This window comes from Gorilla gorilla, chromosome 4, assembly GCF_029281585.2.
Source record: "Gorilla gorilla gorilla isolate KB3781 chromosome 4, NHGRI_mGorGor1-v2.1_pri, whole genome shotgun sequence".
Lineage (NCBI taxonomy): Eukaryota > Metazoa > Chordata > Mammalia > Primates > Hominidae > Gorilla > Gorilla gorilla.
In genome coordinates, this window is record NC_073228.2 from 61063585 (window position 1) to 61077729 (window position 14145).

Sequence of the window (14145 nt, forward strand, 5' to 3'; positions counted from 1 at the left end):
AAGATACCTTTGTGAATGTAAAAAAAAAAGTGGGGCTTCTGAGTGTAAATTTATAAAATTATATTTAATGGAAAAGATGTTGATTCTGATGTTTTTGAGCTTTAAGGTATGAAGGCTAATGATGAAATTTGTTTTTGGTGGATGGGGGGTGCAGAGTGAAGGCTGGAGTGCAATGTTGTGATCTTGGCTCACTGCAGCCTCCGTCTCCCGGGTTCAAGCGATTCTCCTGCCTCAGCCTCCTGAGTAGCTGGTATTACAGGCACGCGCCCCATGCCTGGCTAATTTTTTGTATTTTTAGTAGAGACAGGGTCTCACCATGCTGGCCAGGCTGGTCTTGAACTCCTGACCTTGTGATCCACCCGCCTTGGCCTCCCAAGGGGGCGTGAGCCACCACACCTGGCTAATGATGAACATTTTAACAAATTGTCCTAGAACTTCAATAGGTAAAGAATCTCCTCAGTAGAACCTTTTATGCATAAACATTTTGAATTAATGATACTGTATCATGTTTTAAAAAAACACAGTAAAACAACTGAAATAACCACTATTACCAATGGCATATATTAATATTTTAAATATTATTCAAAGGAAATTATATAGTATATTACTCCCGTAAAAGCTCAACGCATGCTGGAAAGAATTAGAGTTGTTTTAAAAATGGAAAAATACGGCCAGGCGCAGTGGCTCATGCCTGTAATCCCAACATTTTGGGAGGCTGAGGCGGGTGTATCATGAGGTCAGGAGTTCAGGACCAGCCTGGCCAATATGGTGAAACCCCATCTCTACTAAAAATATAAACATTAGCCGGGCGTGGTGGTGGGTGCCTGTAGTCCCAGTTACTTGGGAGACTTAGGCAGAAGAATCGCTTGAACCTGAGAGTCGGAGGTTGCAATGAGCTGAGATTGCGTTACTGCACTCCAGCGTGGGCGACAGAGCGAGACTCCATCTTAAAAAAAAAAAAAGGGGGGGAAATTACTTATCAGCTTATCCATCATAAGTCTGTGTATATGGCATATCTTTTTATTATGCAATGGAATAAAACCATTATTAGAAACACGCCAGGTTGGTCGTCTTGGTATCGTTTAGTAAGAAACAAAGATTGAAAATGAGTCCTGGTGGGCCGGGCACGGTGGCTCACGCCTGTAATCCCAGCACTTTGGTAGGCCGAGGTGGGTGGATCACAAGGTCAGGAGATCGAGACCATCCTGGCTAACATGGTGAAACCCCGTCTCTACTAAAATACAAAAAAACTAGCTGGGCGTGGTGGTGCACACCTGTAGTCCCAGCTACTTGGGAGGCTGAGGCAGGGGAATCGCTTGAACCCGGGAGTTGGAGGTTGCAGTGAGCCAAGATCATCCCACTGCACTCCAGCCTGGTGACAGAGCGAGACTCTGTCTAAAAAAAAGAAAAGAAAAGAAAAGAAAATGAGGCCTGGCCTGGTGGCTCATGTCTGTAATCTCAGCATTTTGGGAGGCTGAGATGGGAAGATGACTTGAGGCCAGGAGTTCAAGACCAGCCTGGGCAACACAGACCCCATCTCTACAAAAATTAGCCAGGTATGGTGGTATGTCCTGTAGTTCTAGGTACTTGGAAGTCCAAGATGGCAGGATGGCATAAGCTCAGGAATTCAAGGTTACAGTGACCTATGATTGCACAACTCTGCTCCAGGCTGGGCAACAGAGTGAGACCCTGTCTCCAAAAAATCCCAAATATTAGACTGGGCGTGGTGGCTCACAGCTATAATGTCAACACCTTGGGAGGCTGAGATGGAAGAATTGCTTGAGGCTTGCCTGGGCAACATAGGGAGAACCTATCTGTAAGAAGTAAAAAAAGATTAACTGGGCACAGTGGCACATGCCTCTAGTCCCAGCCGTTCTGTAGTCTCAGCTACTCAGGAGGCTGAGGTGGGAGGATTGCTTGAGTCTTGGAGGTTGAGGCTGCAGTGAGCCAAGATCACACCACTGTACTCCAGCCTGAGTGACAGAGTGAGACACTGTCTAAAAAAGACAAAAAGACAACCTTGCCAATTGGCCAATTGTCAAAATGCTCTAATACAACCATTTTTTAATGACTCTTTGGGGGTTGTTTGTTTGTTTGTTTGTTTGTTTAGACAGGGTCTTGCTCATGTCACCCAGGCTGGAGTGCAGTGGCGTGATCACCTCCTGGGCTCAAGTGATCCTCCTGCCTCAGCCTCCTGAGTAGCTGGAACTACAGGCGTCCCCACCATGCCTGGCTAATTAAAAAAATTTTTTTTTGTTAAGATGGAATCTCACTACATTTCCCAGGCTGGTCTCAAACTCCTGGTCTCAAGTGATCCTGTCACCTCAGTCTCCCAAAGTGCTGGGATTACAGGTGTGAGCCACTGAGACTGGCCCTAGTTAGGGTTTTTATGTAAGAAATCTGAAATCTCGTATTTGTATTAGCAGCTAATGTAACTTCTAGTTTTTACCTTAGATCTGGTCTATTTTTATATAGAAGTAACCTGGATAGCATTATGATTTTTGTTTTCCTTAAATTATTTGTAATGGTCTGCTTAGAGTCCTTATCTCTAGTCATCGTATTTTGTTTTCTGTGGTACTTCTGACGTGCCTAGACTTTAATTCTTCAGAAGCTTATAATTTGAAATTTATACATTCATTAGCCCTTTGTTCTCAGGGACCTGTGTAGAACACATAGTTTATCCATCACTGAACTTTTTGGAAAGTAGTCATATTAAGCTTTTTTCCTATCTACATGACAAAATATATAAAGTTCAACAATTGCTCAGATTTACTTTGTTTTTATTTTTCTTGATATTGAAGTAAAAGAGATAGTGAACTCTGTTGATATCTGTTTCCAGAAAATAATTCCTCTGTCACCCAGGCTGGAGTGTAGTGTTTTGATCTCAGATCACTGCAGCCTCTGCCTCCAGGTTCAAGTGATTCTCATGCCTCAGCCTCCCAAGTATCTGGGATTACAGGCGGGTGCCACCACACTAGCTAATTTTTTTTTTCTTTTTCTGAGACGGAGTTTCGCTCTTGTTGCCCAGGCTGGAGTGCAATGGTGCAATCTCGGCTCACCACAACCTCTACCTCCCGGGTTCAAGCAATTCTCTTGCCTCAGCCTCCAGAGTAGCTGGTATTACAGGCATGCACCACCATGCCCCGCTAATTTTTTGTATTTTTAGTAGAGATGGGGTTTCTCCACGTTGGTCAGGTTGGTCTCTTGAACTCCCGATCTCAGGTGATTTGCCCGCCTCGGCCTCCCAAAGTGCTGGGATTTCAATAGGCATGAGCCACCGAGCCCGGCCCCTAATTTTTATATTTTTAATGGAGACAGGATTTCATTTCACCATGTTTGCCAGTCTGGACTCAAACTCCTGGCCTCAAGTGATTCACCCACCTCGGCCTCCCAAAGTGCTGGGATTATAGGCGTGAGCCACCACGCCTATGTTGAAAATAATTTCTATTATAACTTTGAAACTAGTAGAAGTTGGAAGTAGATATATTGTGTTTCTTTTCCATCCAAGGTTTATTTGTACCTTTTTGGTTTTCAATAATATTTTTAAGAAACCAGGATAGAAAACCAACATCAAGTTCTGTAAAATGTACCAGGAGCAGTGATGCTTGCCTGTATTTCCAGCTACTGAGGAGGCTGAGCTGGGAGGTTTGCTTGAGCCCAGGAGTTTGAATAGAGTCTGGGCAACATAGTGGGACTCTCTCTCAAAACAAGCAAAAAAAAATTTTTAATTCTTAAAATGTGATTTTTTCTTCTTCTTTTCTTACTACTAATTATTTTTTAGACAGAGTCTTGCTCTGTCACTCATGCTGGAGTGCAGTGAGCAGTCTTGCTTCATTGCAGCCTCCCGGGCTCAAGCGATCCTCTCACCTTAGCCTCCCAAAGGGCTAGGATTACAGGCATGAGTCACTGCATCCGGCCTCTTTTGTTTTTAAATGAAAACTTTTGTTTGGCAATTACTACTTGAAACTGCTTCTTAGAATGAATACACAAAGATTATTTGGGTACTATTTTCATGGTGAGTATTGTTCGGCAAATATTTTTGTTACTGCATTTAGACATTGGACTATTTTTTTGCTGTATTAAGGTGTTTTTATCCTGGATGCAACTTCCGAAGAAACTGATCAAATGTGTTTTACACACACACCCCCAATAAGAATGTTTTTAAGTAGAAAAAAAGTGTTGCCGGCCAGGCGCAATGGCTCACGCCTGTAATCCCAGCACTTTGGGAGGCCGAGGCAGGTAGATCACCTGAGGTAGGGAGTTTGAGACCAGCCTGGCCAACATGGTAAAGCCCCGTCTCTACTGAAAATAACAAAATTAGCTGGGAATGGTGTTACATCCCCGTAATCCCAGCTACTCTAGAGATTGAATCATGAGAAGTGCTTGAACCTGGGAGGTGCAGGCTGCAGTGAGCCGAGATCGTGCCACTGCATTCCAGCCTAGACAACCGAGTGAGGCTGACTCAAGAAAAGAAAAAAAAAAAATTACCCAGGCTTGGTGGCGTGTGCCTGTAGTCCCAGCTACTCGGGAGGCTGAGGCAGGGAGAACTGCTTTAACCCAGGAGGCGGAGGTTGCAGTGAGTCAAGAACATTCCATTGCACTCTAGCCTGGGCAACAGAGCAAGACTCTATCTCTCAAAAAAAAAAAAAAAAAAAAGTAAAGAAAGAAAAAATGTGTTGCCCAATGCCTTAGAACAAAAAAATTTTTGTATGTTCATGGATTCATCTATTGTAATAGTTCTGGATGTTATTGAAGCTATTTGATGAATTATTTATTAAATATTCAGTTAATAAATACCTTTGGGTATTTATTACCCAAACTGTTAATACCTTTGGGACTTTTAAAAAAAGTTATGGAGGACTACTCTAGAACCTTAATTTGTAAAGCCTTTGTTAGTTAATTTACATAGAGAATATAGACTATGGTATTCAAAATTAACACCCCTAAATTTTTTGTAAGCCAAGATATTCTTCTATATAGTAAATAATATCTTGATTTTTGTTATCCCATTTAAACTGTAGAGAAATTCTGGGGAAAGCGTCTAAAAATAGCTCTGTCTCTACGTTTTATAATGTTTAATGTTTTCTGAAATCCATTTTTTATCCTTTTGGCCACAAGTCTTGGTCAGATCAAGAACTTTTTAGTTTAGTTGTCTGTATGCATTCATAATGAAACATGTATAATAGTAACTGATTTAATTCAAATGTTATCTTAATAATTTTTCTAGTAGATTTTAGGGGAAGAAAAAAATTGAAGATGCTTATTTTGAATGTGGTTGTCTTCTGCAACTTTTTTTTTTTTTTTTTGGAGATGGAGTTTCGCTCTTGTTGCCCATGCTGGAGTGCAATGGTGTGATCTTGGCTCACTGCAACCTCTGCCCCCCACCCCTGGTTCAAGCAGTTCTGCCTCAGCCTCCCAAGTAGCTGAGATTACAGGCGTGCACCACCTGTAATCTGTTGTTGTATTTTTAGCTGTAGGCTGATGTTGTATTTTTAGTAGAGACGGGGTTTCTCCGTGTTGGTCAGGCTGGTCTCGAACTCCCGGCCTCAGGTGATCCACCTGCCTTGGCCTCCCTGGGTTGCAACTCCAGCCTGGGTTGCAACAGAGCAAGACTCCATCTCAAATAAATAAATAAATAAAGCCTGTACTTACGCTTTATATTTAATGTTGACAATGTACCAGGTTTTGAGACCTCAGGCATATTATACTTTACATGTTTAGAGTTATATCTGAGTAACTACAGTAATGATAATTCCTAGTAATACAGTTTTTAGTGTACATCATTAAAATTGCTTTCATCAGGAATGGAGTGTAGCTGTATTTTTAAAATCTTGTTGGGTATGTAAGCTAGTTTATAAATTTAATAAATGGTTTTAGTATAAATCTAAAGATGTAGAATTTGTGTACTTACAGTAATAACACAGGTTACTTTTAAAGGATATGTGTTTGTCTAACAGGCGCTTACAGCTTTTAGATGGGGAATATGAAGCAGCCATGCAGGAAATGGAAGAATGTCCAATAAGCAAGAAAAGAGCAACATGGGAGACTATTCTTGATGGGAAGCTATGGACTACTTAGAAGGTTGAGCACGTTATAGTTATGAACTCCCATTTTTGATTGATGTTTTCTTCCCCAAATGCTAATTCATGTTGGAAGTAGAGGCCTTTATTTTTTATACTTTAAAAAACACAAGTAAATGATCTAGTCAGAGCATTTAACGGAAGGTATCATTCTTTTTTTTTTTTTTTTTTTTTTTTTGAGGGGGAGTCTTGCTCTGTTGCCCAGGCTGGAGTGCAGTGGCATGGTCTCAGCTCACTGCAACTTCCACCTCCCAGGTTCAAGCGATTCTCCTGTCTCAGCCTCCCAAGCAGCTGTGATTACAGGTGCGTGCCACCATGCCTGGCTAATTTTTTTTATTTTCAGTAGAGACGGGGTTTGACCATGTTGGCCAGGCTAGTCGAACTCCTGACCTTGTGATCCGCCCACCTTGACCTCCCAAAGCGCTGGGATTACAGGCATGAGCCACTGCACCCGGCCACACGGAAGGCATCATACTTTGAGAGCCAGATTGCCTAATTCAAATCTCTGCTCCTAGCTATGTGGCATTTGGCATGTTACTTATCCATGTCTCAGTTTCTTCACCTGTAACATGAGACATAGAATTGATGGATTAGATGAAATAATAAAATATTTAGTACAGTGCCTGGCATACAGTAAGTGCTCAATAAATGTTAACGGCTATTTTAAATTCTGTTCATTGTAATGGCAGGTAATAAGGGATGACTAGTAATACATTTATCAAGAAATCTGCAGAATTTAGATTAAGCATACTTAAAATAACTCTTTTAAGAGATAAAGAGGAATCCATACATTTCTTAAATAGGTAGATTCAAAACTGTAACGATGTCTTTTATTTCTAAATATGTTAGGTCAGTGTACCATCCAATGCAAAATCTCATAAGGATTTTTTTAAGCCTTAAAATTAGTTCCAAGTTAATCTAGAAGGATAAGTATTTAGTAATACTAAGGGAAATTTTAGAAAAATATTTTGAGAATTTTTACTTACCAGTTTTAGTATGATATACAATATACAGTAGTACATACCATAAAGTTAAGAGAACTTAAACCCTATGGTATAAGCATAGGAATAGACAAGCATATCATTCAGGCATAGTCCTGAAATAGTTTGATGTATATTTGAAATTTAGTTTATGATAAAGGTGTTGGTATAGCTATGTGAGAAAGAGAAACTGTTCATTAATTGTGACAACTCTTCTCCAGTCATCTGGAAATAATCTTAGGCCTAATACATTCTGGAAGGCTCATAAACATGTAAAAATGAACATTCATAAGCATGGAAAAAAAATAGGTGAATGTTAATATATTGCAGTGAGGAAGACCCTTCTAAGGATGATTTAAAAGTAAGAAAGCATAAAGTAAAAATTGTCGGGTTAAAATTAGTCATTTTTATACTGCAAAATATCTAAAGTTACAAACAAATTATGGAATGGAGGAAATATCTGTAACACAAAATGCTAATATGAATACATAATATTGTGAATTATAAAACAAGATACGCAGTCTAATAAGAAATATGTGTGAAGGACTATCATGCAGTTCTTAAAACAACGAATATAGATGGCCAGCAAACTTTTAAAGCAGTACTCAACCTTATTAGTACTCAAAGGCATGCAAATGCAGAGATACTACTTTTGAGAGTTCGACAAAGATTAAAAGTTTGACAGTTTCTAGTGTTTTAGGGACGTGAGGACACATATACTGTCAAATAATATTTCGATGTAACAGTAAGTTGGGGGCCGGGCTCAGTGGCTCATGCCTATAATCCCAGCACTTTGGGAGGCCAAGGCGGGTGGATCACCTGAGGTTATGAGTTTGACACCAGCCTGGCCAACATGTCAAACCACATCTCTACCAAAAACACAAAAATTAGCCAGGCATGGTGGCAGATGCTTGTAGTCTCAGCTACTTGGGTACTTGGGAGGCTTAGGAGTATTACTTGAACCTGGGAGGCAGAGGTTTCAGCGAGCTGAGATTTTGCCACTTCACTTTGTCCGGGGAGACAGAGCAAGACTCTGTCTCAAAAAAAAAAAAAAAAGGTTGATACAGTCTTACTATAGTGCCGACTGGCAATATATATAAAGTTAAAATTGTATATATAGTCTTTAACAATTCAAATTTTATATTTTTGTCACAATGTAGTAACTTGTTAACAAAAGATGTAGGTAACAGGTTTTCTCAGCATTTTTTAAATAATGAAATGTTAGAAACACGTTAAATCTAAAAAGCTATTAAAAAAGATGATAGTTTGACAAGATTTCCATATTAAATTTTTACATAAGTGTGTACATATATATATATGTTCCCTCTTTCTAAAATTTATAATAGTGGTTAACTCCAGGTGATGAGATTTCAAATAATTTTTATCTATACTGTTTGGGTTTTCTGCATGGATTTATCTTTATGATCTTTTTCATTTTAAATTTCTTGTTTTAAAGTATGTTTTTATTCATGAGACTATAAGGATTATATATATGAAGGGTTTTTGTTGTTGTTGGTTTTGTTGTTGTTTTTCGTTTTTTTTGTTTGTTTGTTTTGTTTTTGAGATGCAGTTTCACTCTGTCACCCAGGCTGGAGTACAGTGGCACGATCTTGGCTCACTGCAACCTCCGCCTCCCGGGTTCAAGCGATTCTCCAGCCTCAGCCTCCTGAGTAGCTGGGATCACAGGCGCGCACCACTATGCCCAGCTGATTTTCGTATTTTTAGTAGAGATGGAGTTTCACCATGTTGGCCAGGCTGGTCTCGAACTCCTGACCTTGTGATCCGCCCGCCTCGGCCTCCCAAAGTACTGGGATTACAGGCATAAGCCGCCGTGCCCGGCCTGGCCTTTTTTTTGTTTGTTTCTGTTGAGATGGAGTCTCGCTCTCACCCAGAGGTGGAGTGCAATGGCGCGGTCTCGGTTCACTGCAACCTCTGCCTCCTGGGTTCAAGCAATTCTCTTGCCTCAGCCTCCTGAATAGTCGAGATTACTGGCATGCGCCACCATGCCTGGGGGTTTCACCATGTTGGCTTGGCTGGTCTCAAACTCCTGACCTCAGGTTTTCCACCCACCTTGGAGTCCCAAAGTGCTGGGATTACAGGTGTGAGCTACTGTGCCCGGCCCATCTGGAAGCTCTTAACCCTGTAAAATGGGCATCCTTTTAAGTCAGAGCATATAGATTTACTTCTTTTTAAAAGTTCTGAGTTTTTTTGTTTTGTTTTGTTTTGTTTGGGTTCCTTAATTGACTAAACCAGTGCTGGTCTAATAGATAATTGGGTTATTTGATTTTTTTAATCTTGTCAAAAATGTTAATAGTGATTATACTTGAACCTGTATCAAGTATTTTATAAGATAAATTCCTGTGGACTGCTGTGTCCAAACTAGTCTCTGAACACACTTTTACTACATTCTAGTCTAAATAGTTTTTTTGTTTTGTTTTGTTTTTTGAGATGGAGTCTTGCTCTGTCGCCAGGCTGGAGTGCAGTGGTGCAATTTCGGCTCACTGCAGCCTCTGCCTTTCAAGTTCAAGCAATTCTCCTGCCTCAGCCTCCTGAGTAGCTGGGATTACAGGCGCCTGCCACCACGCCCGGCTAATTTTTTTGTATTTTTAGTAGAGACGGGGTTTCACCGTGTTAGCCAGGATGGTCTCCATCTCCTGACCTCGTGATCTGCCGGCCTCGGCCTCCCAAAGTGCTGGGATTACATGCGTGAGCCACTGTGCCTGGCCATTTATTTTTACAGCGAACTACATTTGCCACTGTACTCCAGCTCGCTGTAGCCTCAAGCTCCTGAACTCAAGTGATCCTCCCACCTTAGCCTCCTGAGTAGCTGGCTAATGCCTGACTATGCCTGGCTAATTAAAAAAAATTTTTTTTGGTAGAGATGGGGGTCTCATCATGTTGCCCAGGTTGGTCTTCAACTCCTGGCCTCAAGCAATCCTTCCACCTTGGCCTCCCAAAGTACTGGGATTACAGGTGTGAGCCAGCAGTCCCGGCCAAACTTGCTAATTTTAATTTGTGTCTTTTTGCTTTGCTAAATAGTAACCATGAGTGTAACAGCTTTTCTGAGTTCTGTGAGTCCTGGCAAATCATTGAAACTGAAAGTGATCTTAAGCACCCCTGAACACATTTACCACGCATGGCCCACTTGCATTCATCTGGTATTGGAGGGAAACAAATTTCTAGAGTTTCAGTTGCTACTTTTCAATTGTTCCATGGTGGTTTCCAGGAGTTCCAGTCGATGATATGGGGTTTCGCCTGTTCTCACATCTGTCAGGCTTTGCGCCTTCTTCATCCTGCACAGACACTGAGCTCATGCAGGTCTTGCATCTGTTTGTAGTTTGTCTTCACTAGCTTGTATTTTGGGATTTGAGGGGGTAAGTGGTCACCTAGTCTTACTGTAGATATTATCCAGGGGATTTTGCTTTTGTTATCTATCTAGTTGCTCTATTTCTTTGTTTTGTTTGTGTTTATTTATTAAGAGATGGGGTCTATCAATGTTGCCTAGGCTCGCTGCAACCTCGAATTCCCAGGCTCAAGCAATTCTCCCACCTCAGTCTCCTGAGTAGCTTTGGAACTACTGGTGGGCACCACAACACCCGGCTAAATTTTTTTTTTTTTTTTTTTTTTGAGACAGAGTCTTGCTGTGTTGTCCTGGCTGGAGTGCAGTGCCAAGATCTTGGCTGACTGCAGCCTCCACCCCCCGAGTTCAAGTGATTCTCCTGCCTCAGCCTCCCATGTAGCTGGGACTACCAGCGTGCGCCACCACATCCAGCTAATTTTTGTAATTTTAGTAGAGACAGGGTTTCACCATATTGGTCAGCCTGGTCTCGAACTCCCGACTTCAGGTGATCCACCAGCCTAGGCCTCCCAAAGTGCTGGGATTACAGGTGTGAGCCACCACACCCAGCCAAATTTTTTTTTTAAGTGAATAAAAAATGGCTAGGCATAAGCCACCATGCCCAGCCAAAAAATCAATTCTTATGATCATATCACACAAACTCTTCCCTCCAAGCACATAGGTTTGGAGTACTAGGTTCCCTTACTTACTTGAACAGAATGTTTTTTTGTTTTTGTTTTTGTTTTTTTTTTTTTTTTTTGAGACAAAGTTTTGCTTTTGTTGCCCAGGCTGGACTGTAATCATGTGATCTCAGCTCACTGTAACCTCCACCTCCCGGAGGGTTCAGGTGATTCTCCTGCCTCAGCTTCCTGTGTAGCTGGGATGATAGGCATCTACCACCATGCCCAGCTAATTTTTGTATTTTTAGTTGAGACGGGGTTTCACCATGTTGGCCAGGCTGGTCTCAAAACTCCTGATCTCAGGTGATCCACCTGCCTTGGCTTCCCAAAGTGCTGGGATTACAGGCGTGAGCCATCACGCCCAGCCAATGAGTTCATTTTTTAAAAAAAAATCTTCACAGTTCAAGAAAAAAAGTCAGTATTTAAATTAGTTTCAAGGACGGACACAGTGGCTCACGGCTGTAATCCCAGCACTTTGGAAGGCCAAGGTGGGAGGATCACTTGAGGCCAGGAGTTCAAGATCAGCCTGGCCAACACGGCAAAACCCCATCTCCACTAAAAGTATAAAAATTAGCCAGGTGTGGTGGTGCACACCTGTAATCCCAGCTACTTGGGAGGCTGAGGCAGGGAAATCCGTTTAACCCAGGAGACAGAGGTTGCAGTGAGCCAAGATTGCACCACTGCACTCCAGCCTGGGTAACAAAGTGAGATTCTGTCTCAAAAAAAAAAAAAAAAAAAATTAGTTTCAGAGTTCCAAATATTACCACTCCTGTGTCAAATTAGGTTTAAGGCACTCCTGTGAACAGGCAGATTCTATAGGTATAAATTAAGATGTCATTTCCCTAGAGAGGCTAAGAAATAAATACATTCAACAAATATTTGATGAATTAAAGGAATGAGATGAAGATATCTGGAGAAAACGACTCATTCGATCCAACATTCATTCTGCACACATTGTGTCAGGCAAGATGCTCAGTATCAGACACAGAATATAGGAAAGTACAAGTAACCAGCTGGGTGTGGTCACTCATGCCTATAAATCCCAGCACTTTGGAAGGCCAAGGCTGGGGAGGACTGCTTGAGGCCAGGAGTTTGAGACCAGTCTGGACAACAAAGCAAGACCCTCATTCTCTACAAAAAATATTTTAAAAAAAGTTTTTGCAAGAAAGTACAAGAAGGTACACATACCCTTTCACAAGTCACAATGATATCTTACTAAAATGCCTGGAGTGACAAGAAGCCTGTTTTCCCTTCAAATGAAAAGTAGGTTAAAACTGGATTCACCAAATCTCACAGAAGAAAAAAGTACACACACTGAACTTTTTTAGTTTTTTATTTTGATTCCTATGGCTGGACAAGGTATCTACATTCTAGAACATCTTCTTAATCCCTAAACAAGTGGAAATCTACTACTTATATATAAAAAGACAAGTAGAAAAGGTCATGATTGTCTAACAGGGAACATGAATCCCCAAATAAATTATCTTACAAAAATATCATACTTTTCTACTTTTTTACTACTGGTAAAAATGAAAAAAATAATTCACATTAAAATAAAATCTGTAGGCTGGCATAGAAGACAATTATTTTTACATATTGAAGTCCTTCAAATAAATATTTTACACACAAATTTAAGTTTTTAAAATAAGTATTTACGCTATATTTTTTTGCTCTGCTAAAAAGAGACCACTTATCAAACTGACATTAAACTGGACTGCAGCTCATTCTCTGCAAAGAGTAAAATGCATGTCACAGGCAGATTGGATACACACATGTGCATATTACATACATATGAAATGGCTAACACTGCTGTGCATACTACTGCCCTAAGTAGTTTTACCCTGTAAAAATACTGTAGCCTATACTGAATCAAATTGCAATGAAAGAACAAAAGGTACTACTACTTGCCTATTTTAGACACTTGGTCAAGCATTTTAAAAAATACAAAAATTGGCCCACTGCAGTGGCTCACGCCTGTAATCCTAGCACTTTGGAAGGCTGAGGTGGGTGGAACACCCGAGGTCAGGAGTTCAAGACCAGCCTGGCCAACATGGTGAAACCCTGTCTCTACTAAAAATACAAAAATTAGCCAGGCGTGGTGGCAGACACCTGTAATCCCAGCTACTCAGGAGGCTGAGGCAGGAGGATTGCTTGAACGTGGGAGGCAGAGGTTGCAGTGAACTGAGATCACACCACTGCACTCCAGCCTGAGTGACAAGAGTGAGACTCCGTCTCAACAAAAAAAAAATTATAATGTTTTGGGGACTTAAAGATTACTGAAGATAGGATAAAAGTCAACACTGCTTACAAATACCTGAACATGGAGAGCACAGTCAACACATTCATGTGGACAGCACATGAACGGATGTATTAATACATTACACAGCTTCTTCTATCTGATCTATTCCTCTTGTTCTAAAGAGTTACATGGACTTGGATCCTTTAAGATGATTTTAAAAATAATATTACATTAAGTTTTCCTGGTCTAATAACCAACTTTAAGAAGTACAGTGGAAGGGTATAGAACTTTCTATATCTTCTATACTTTTAATGCCAATTTGATTTTTATTGCGATGTGATATTTAACAGTATGCTAAAAATAAAATTGACTGAATTGTATGATTTTGTCTACAACATTCAAGTCTCTTTTTGCTAAAATATTACAAAATGAATCCAGTAAACACTTTCCATTTCCAATGGCCTAAGTTAGAGATGAATTCAACTTTTTTTTAAAGCAATTACAACTACACTGGGCTGAGGACAGCTACGTTAGACCCTGAAAACCAAAGCCAAGCACCCAAACATCTAAAACACTAACACTTTCCATCCAGGATAGAAAAATGAGCATCCAAAGTAAAGAGAACCACAAGACTGATCAAGTAACCAGTCAAAAACCACTTCTCTATTATTTGAACTTATAGTTACTCGAAGCTTGAAGTGTCCACCTTCATTATTACTGGTGGTTCCTAGAGTCACGGCTTCAATGTCAAACGTGACAGTGGACCCAGAAGTAACTGCGGGTAACTGATTTGTCATTTCTTTTCCATTGACAAAAACTGCACCTAAAA

General features: G+C 40.7%; 2 protein-coding genes across 10 annotated transcripts in view; one reads left to right on the plus strand and one right to left on the minus strand.

Moving 5' to 3' along the window:
* Positions 1-14145, plus strand: part of LOC101125309 (polycomb protein SUZ12-like) — a 73237-nt gene that overhangs the window by 50703 nt on the left and 8389 nt on the right. For 3 of the 9 annotated variants that reach the window (XR_010133619.1, XR_010133618.1, XR_010133620.1), the window contains exon 5: positions 5958-6081. The exons of 5 other annotated variants lie outside the window; for them this stretch is intronic. Coding sequence is in view for 1 of the 4 variants with exons in the window: in XM_055388628.2 (XP_055244603.1) it covers positions 5958-5974 (17 nt within the window). In the remaining 3 variants the exon portion in view is untranslated. Of the gene's footprint in view, positions 1-5957; positions 13697-14145 lie in introns of those variants that run through there. One more of the 9 variants, XM_055388628.2, reaches the window with a different exon arrangement.
* CRLF3 (cytokine receptor like factor 3) overlaps positions 12393-14145 on the minus strand; it is a 42903-nt gene continuing 41150 nt past the window's right edge. The window contains exon 8 of the mRNA XM_004041969.5: positions 12393-14139. Within this exon, the coding sequence (XP_004042017.1) occupies positions 13883-14139 (257 nt within the window). The 3' untranslated portion in view covers positions 12393-13882. The remainder of the gene's footprint in view (positions 14140-14145) is intronic.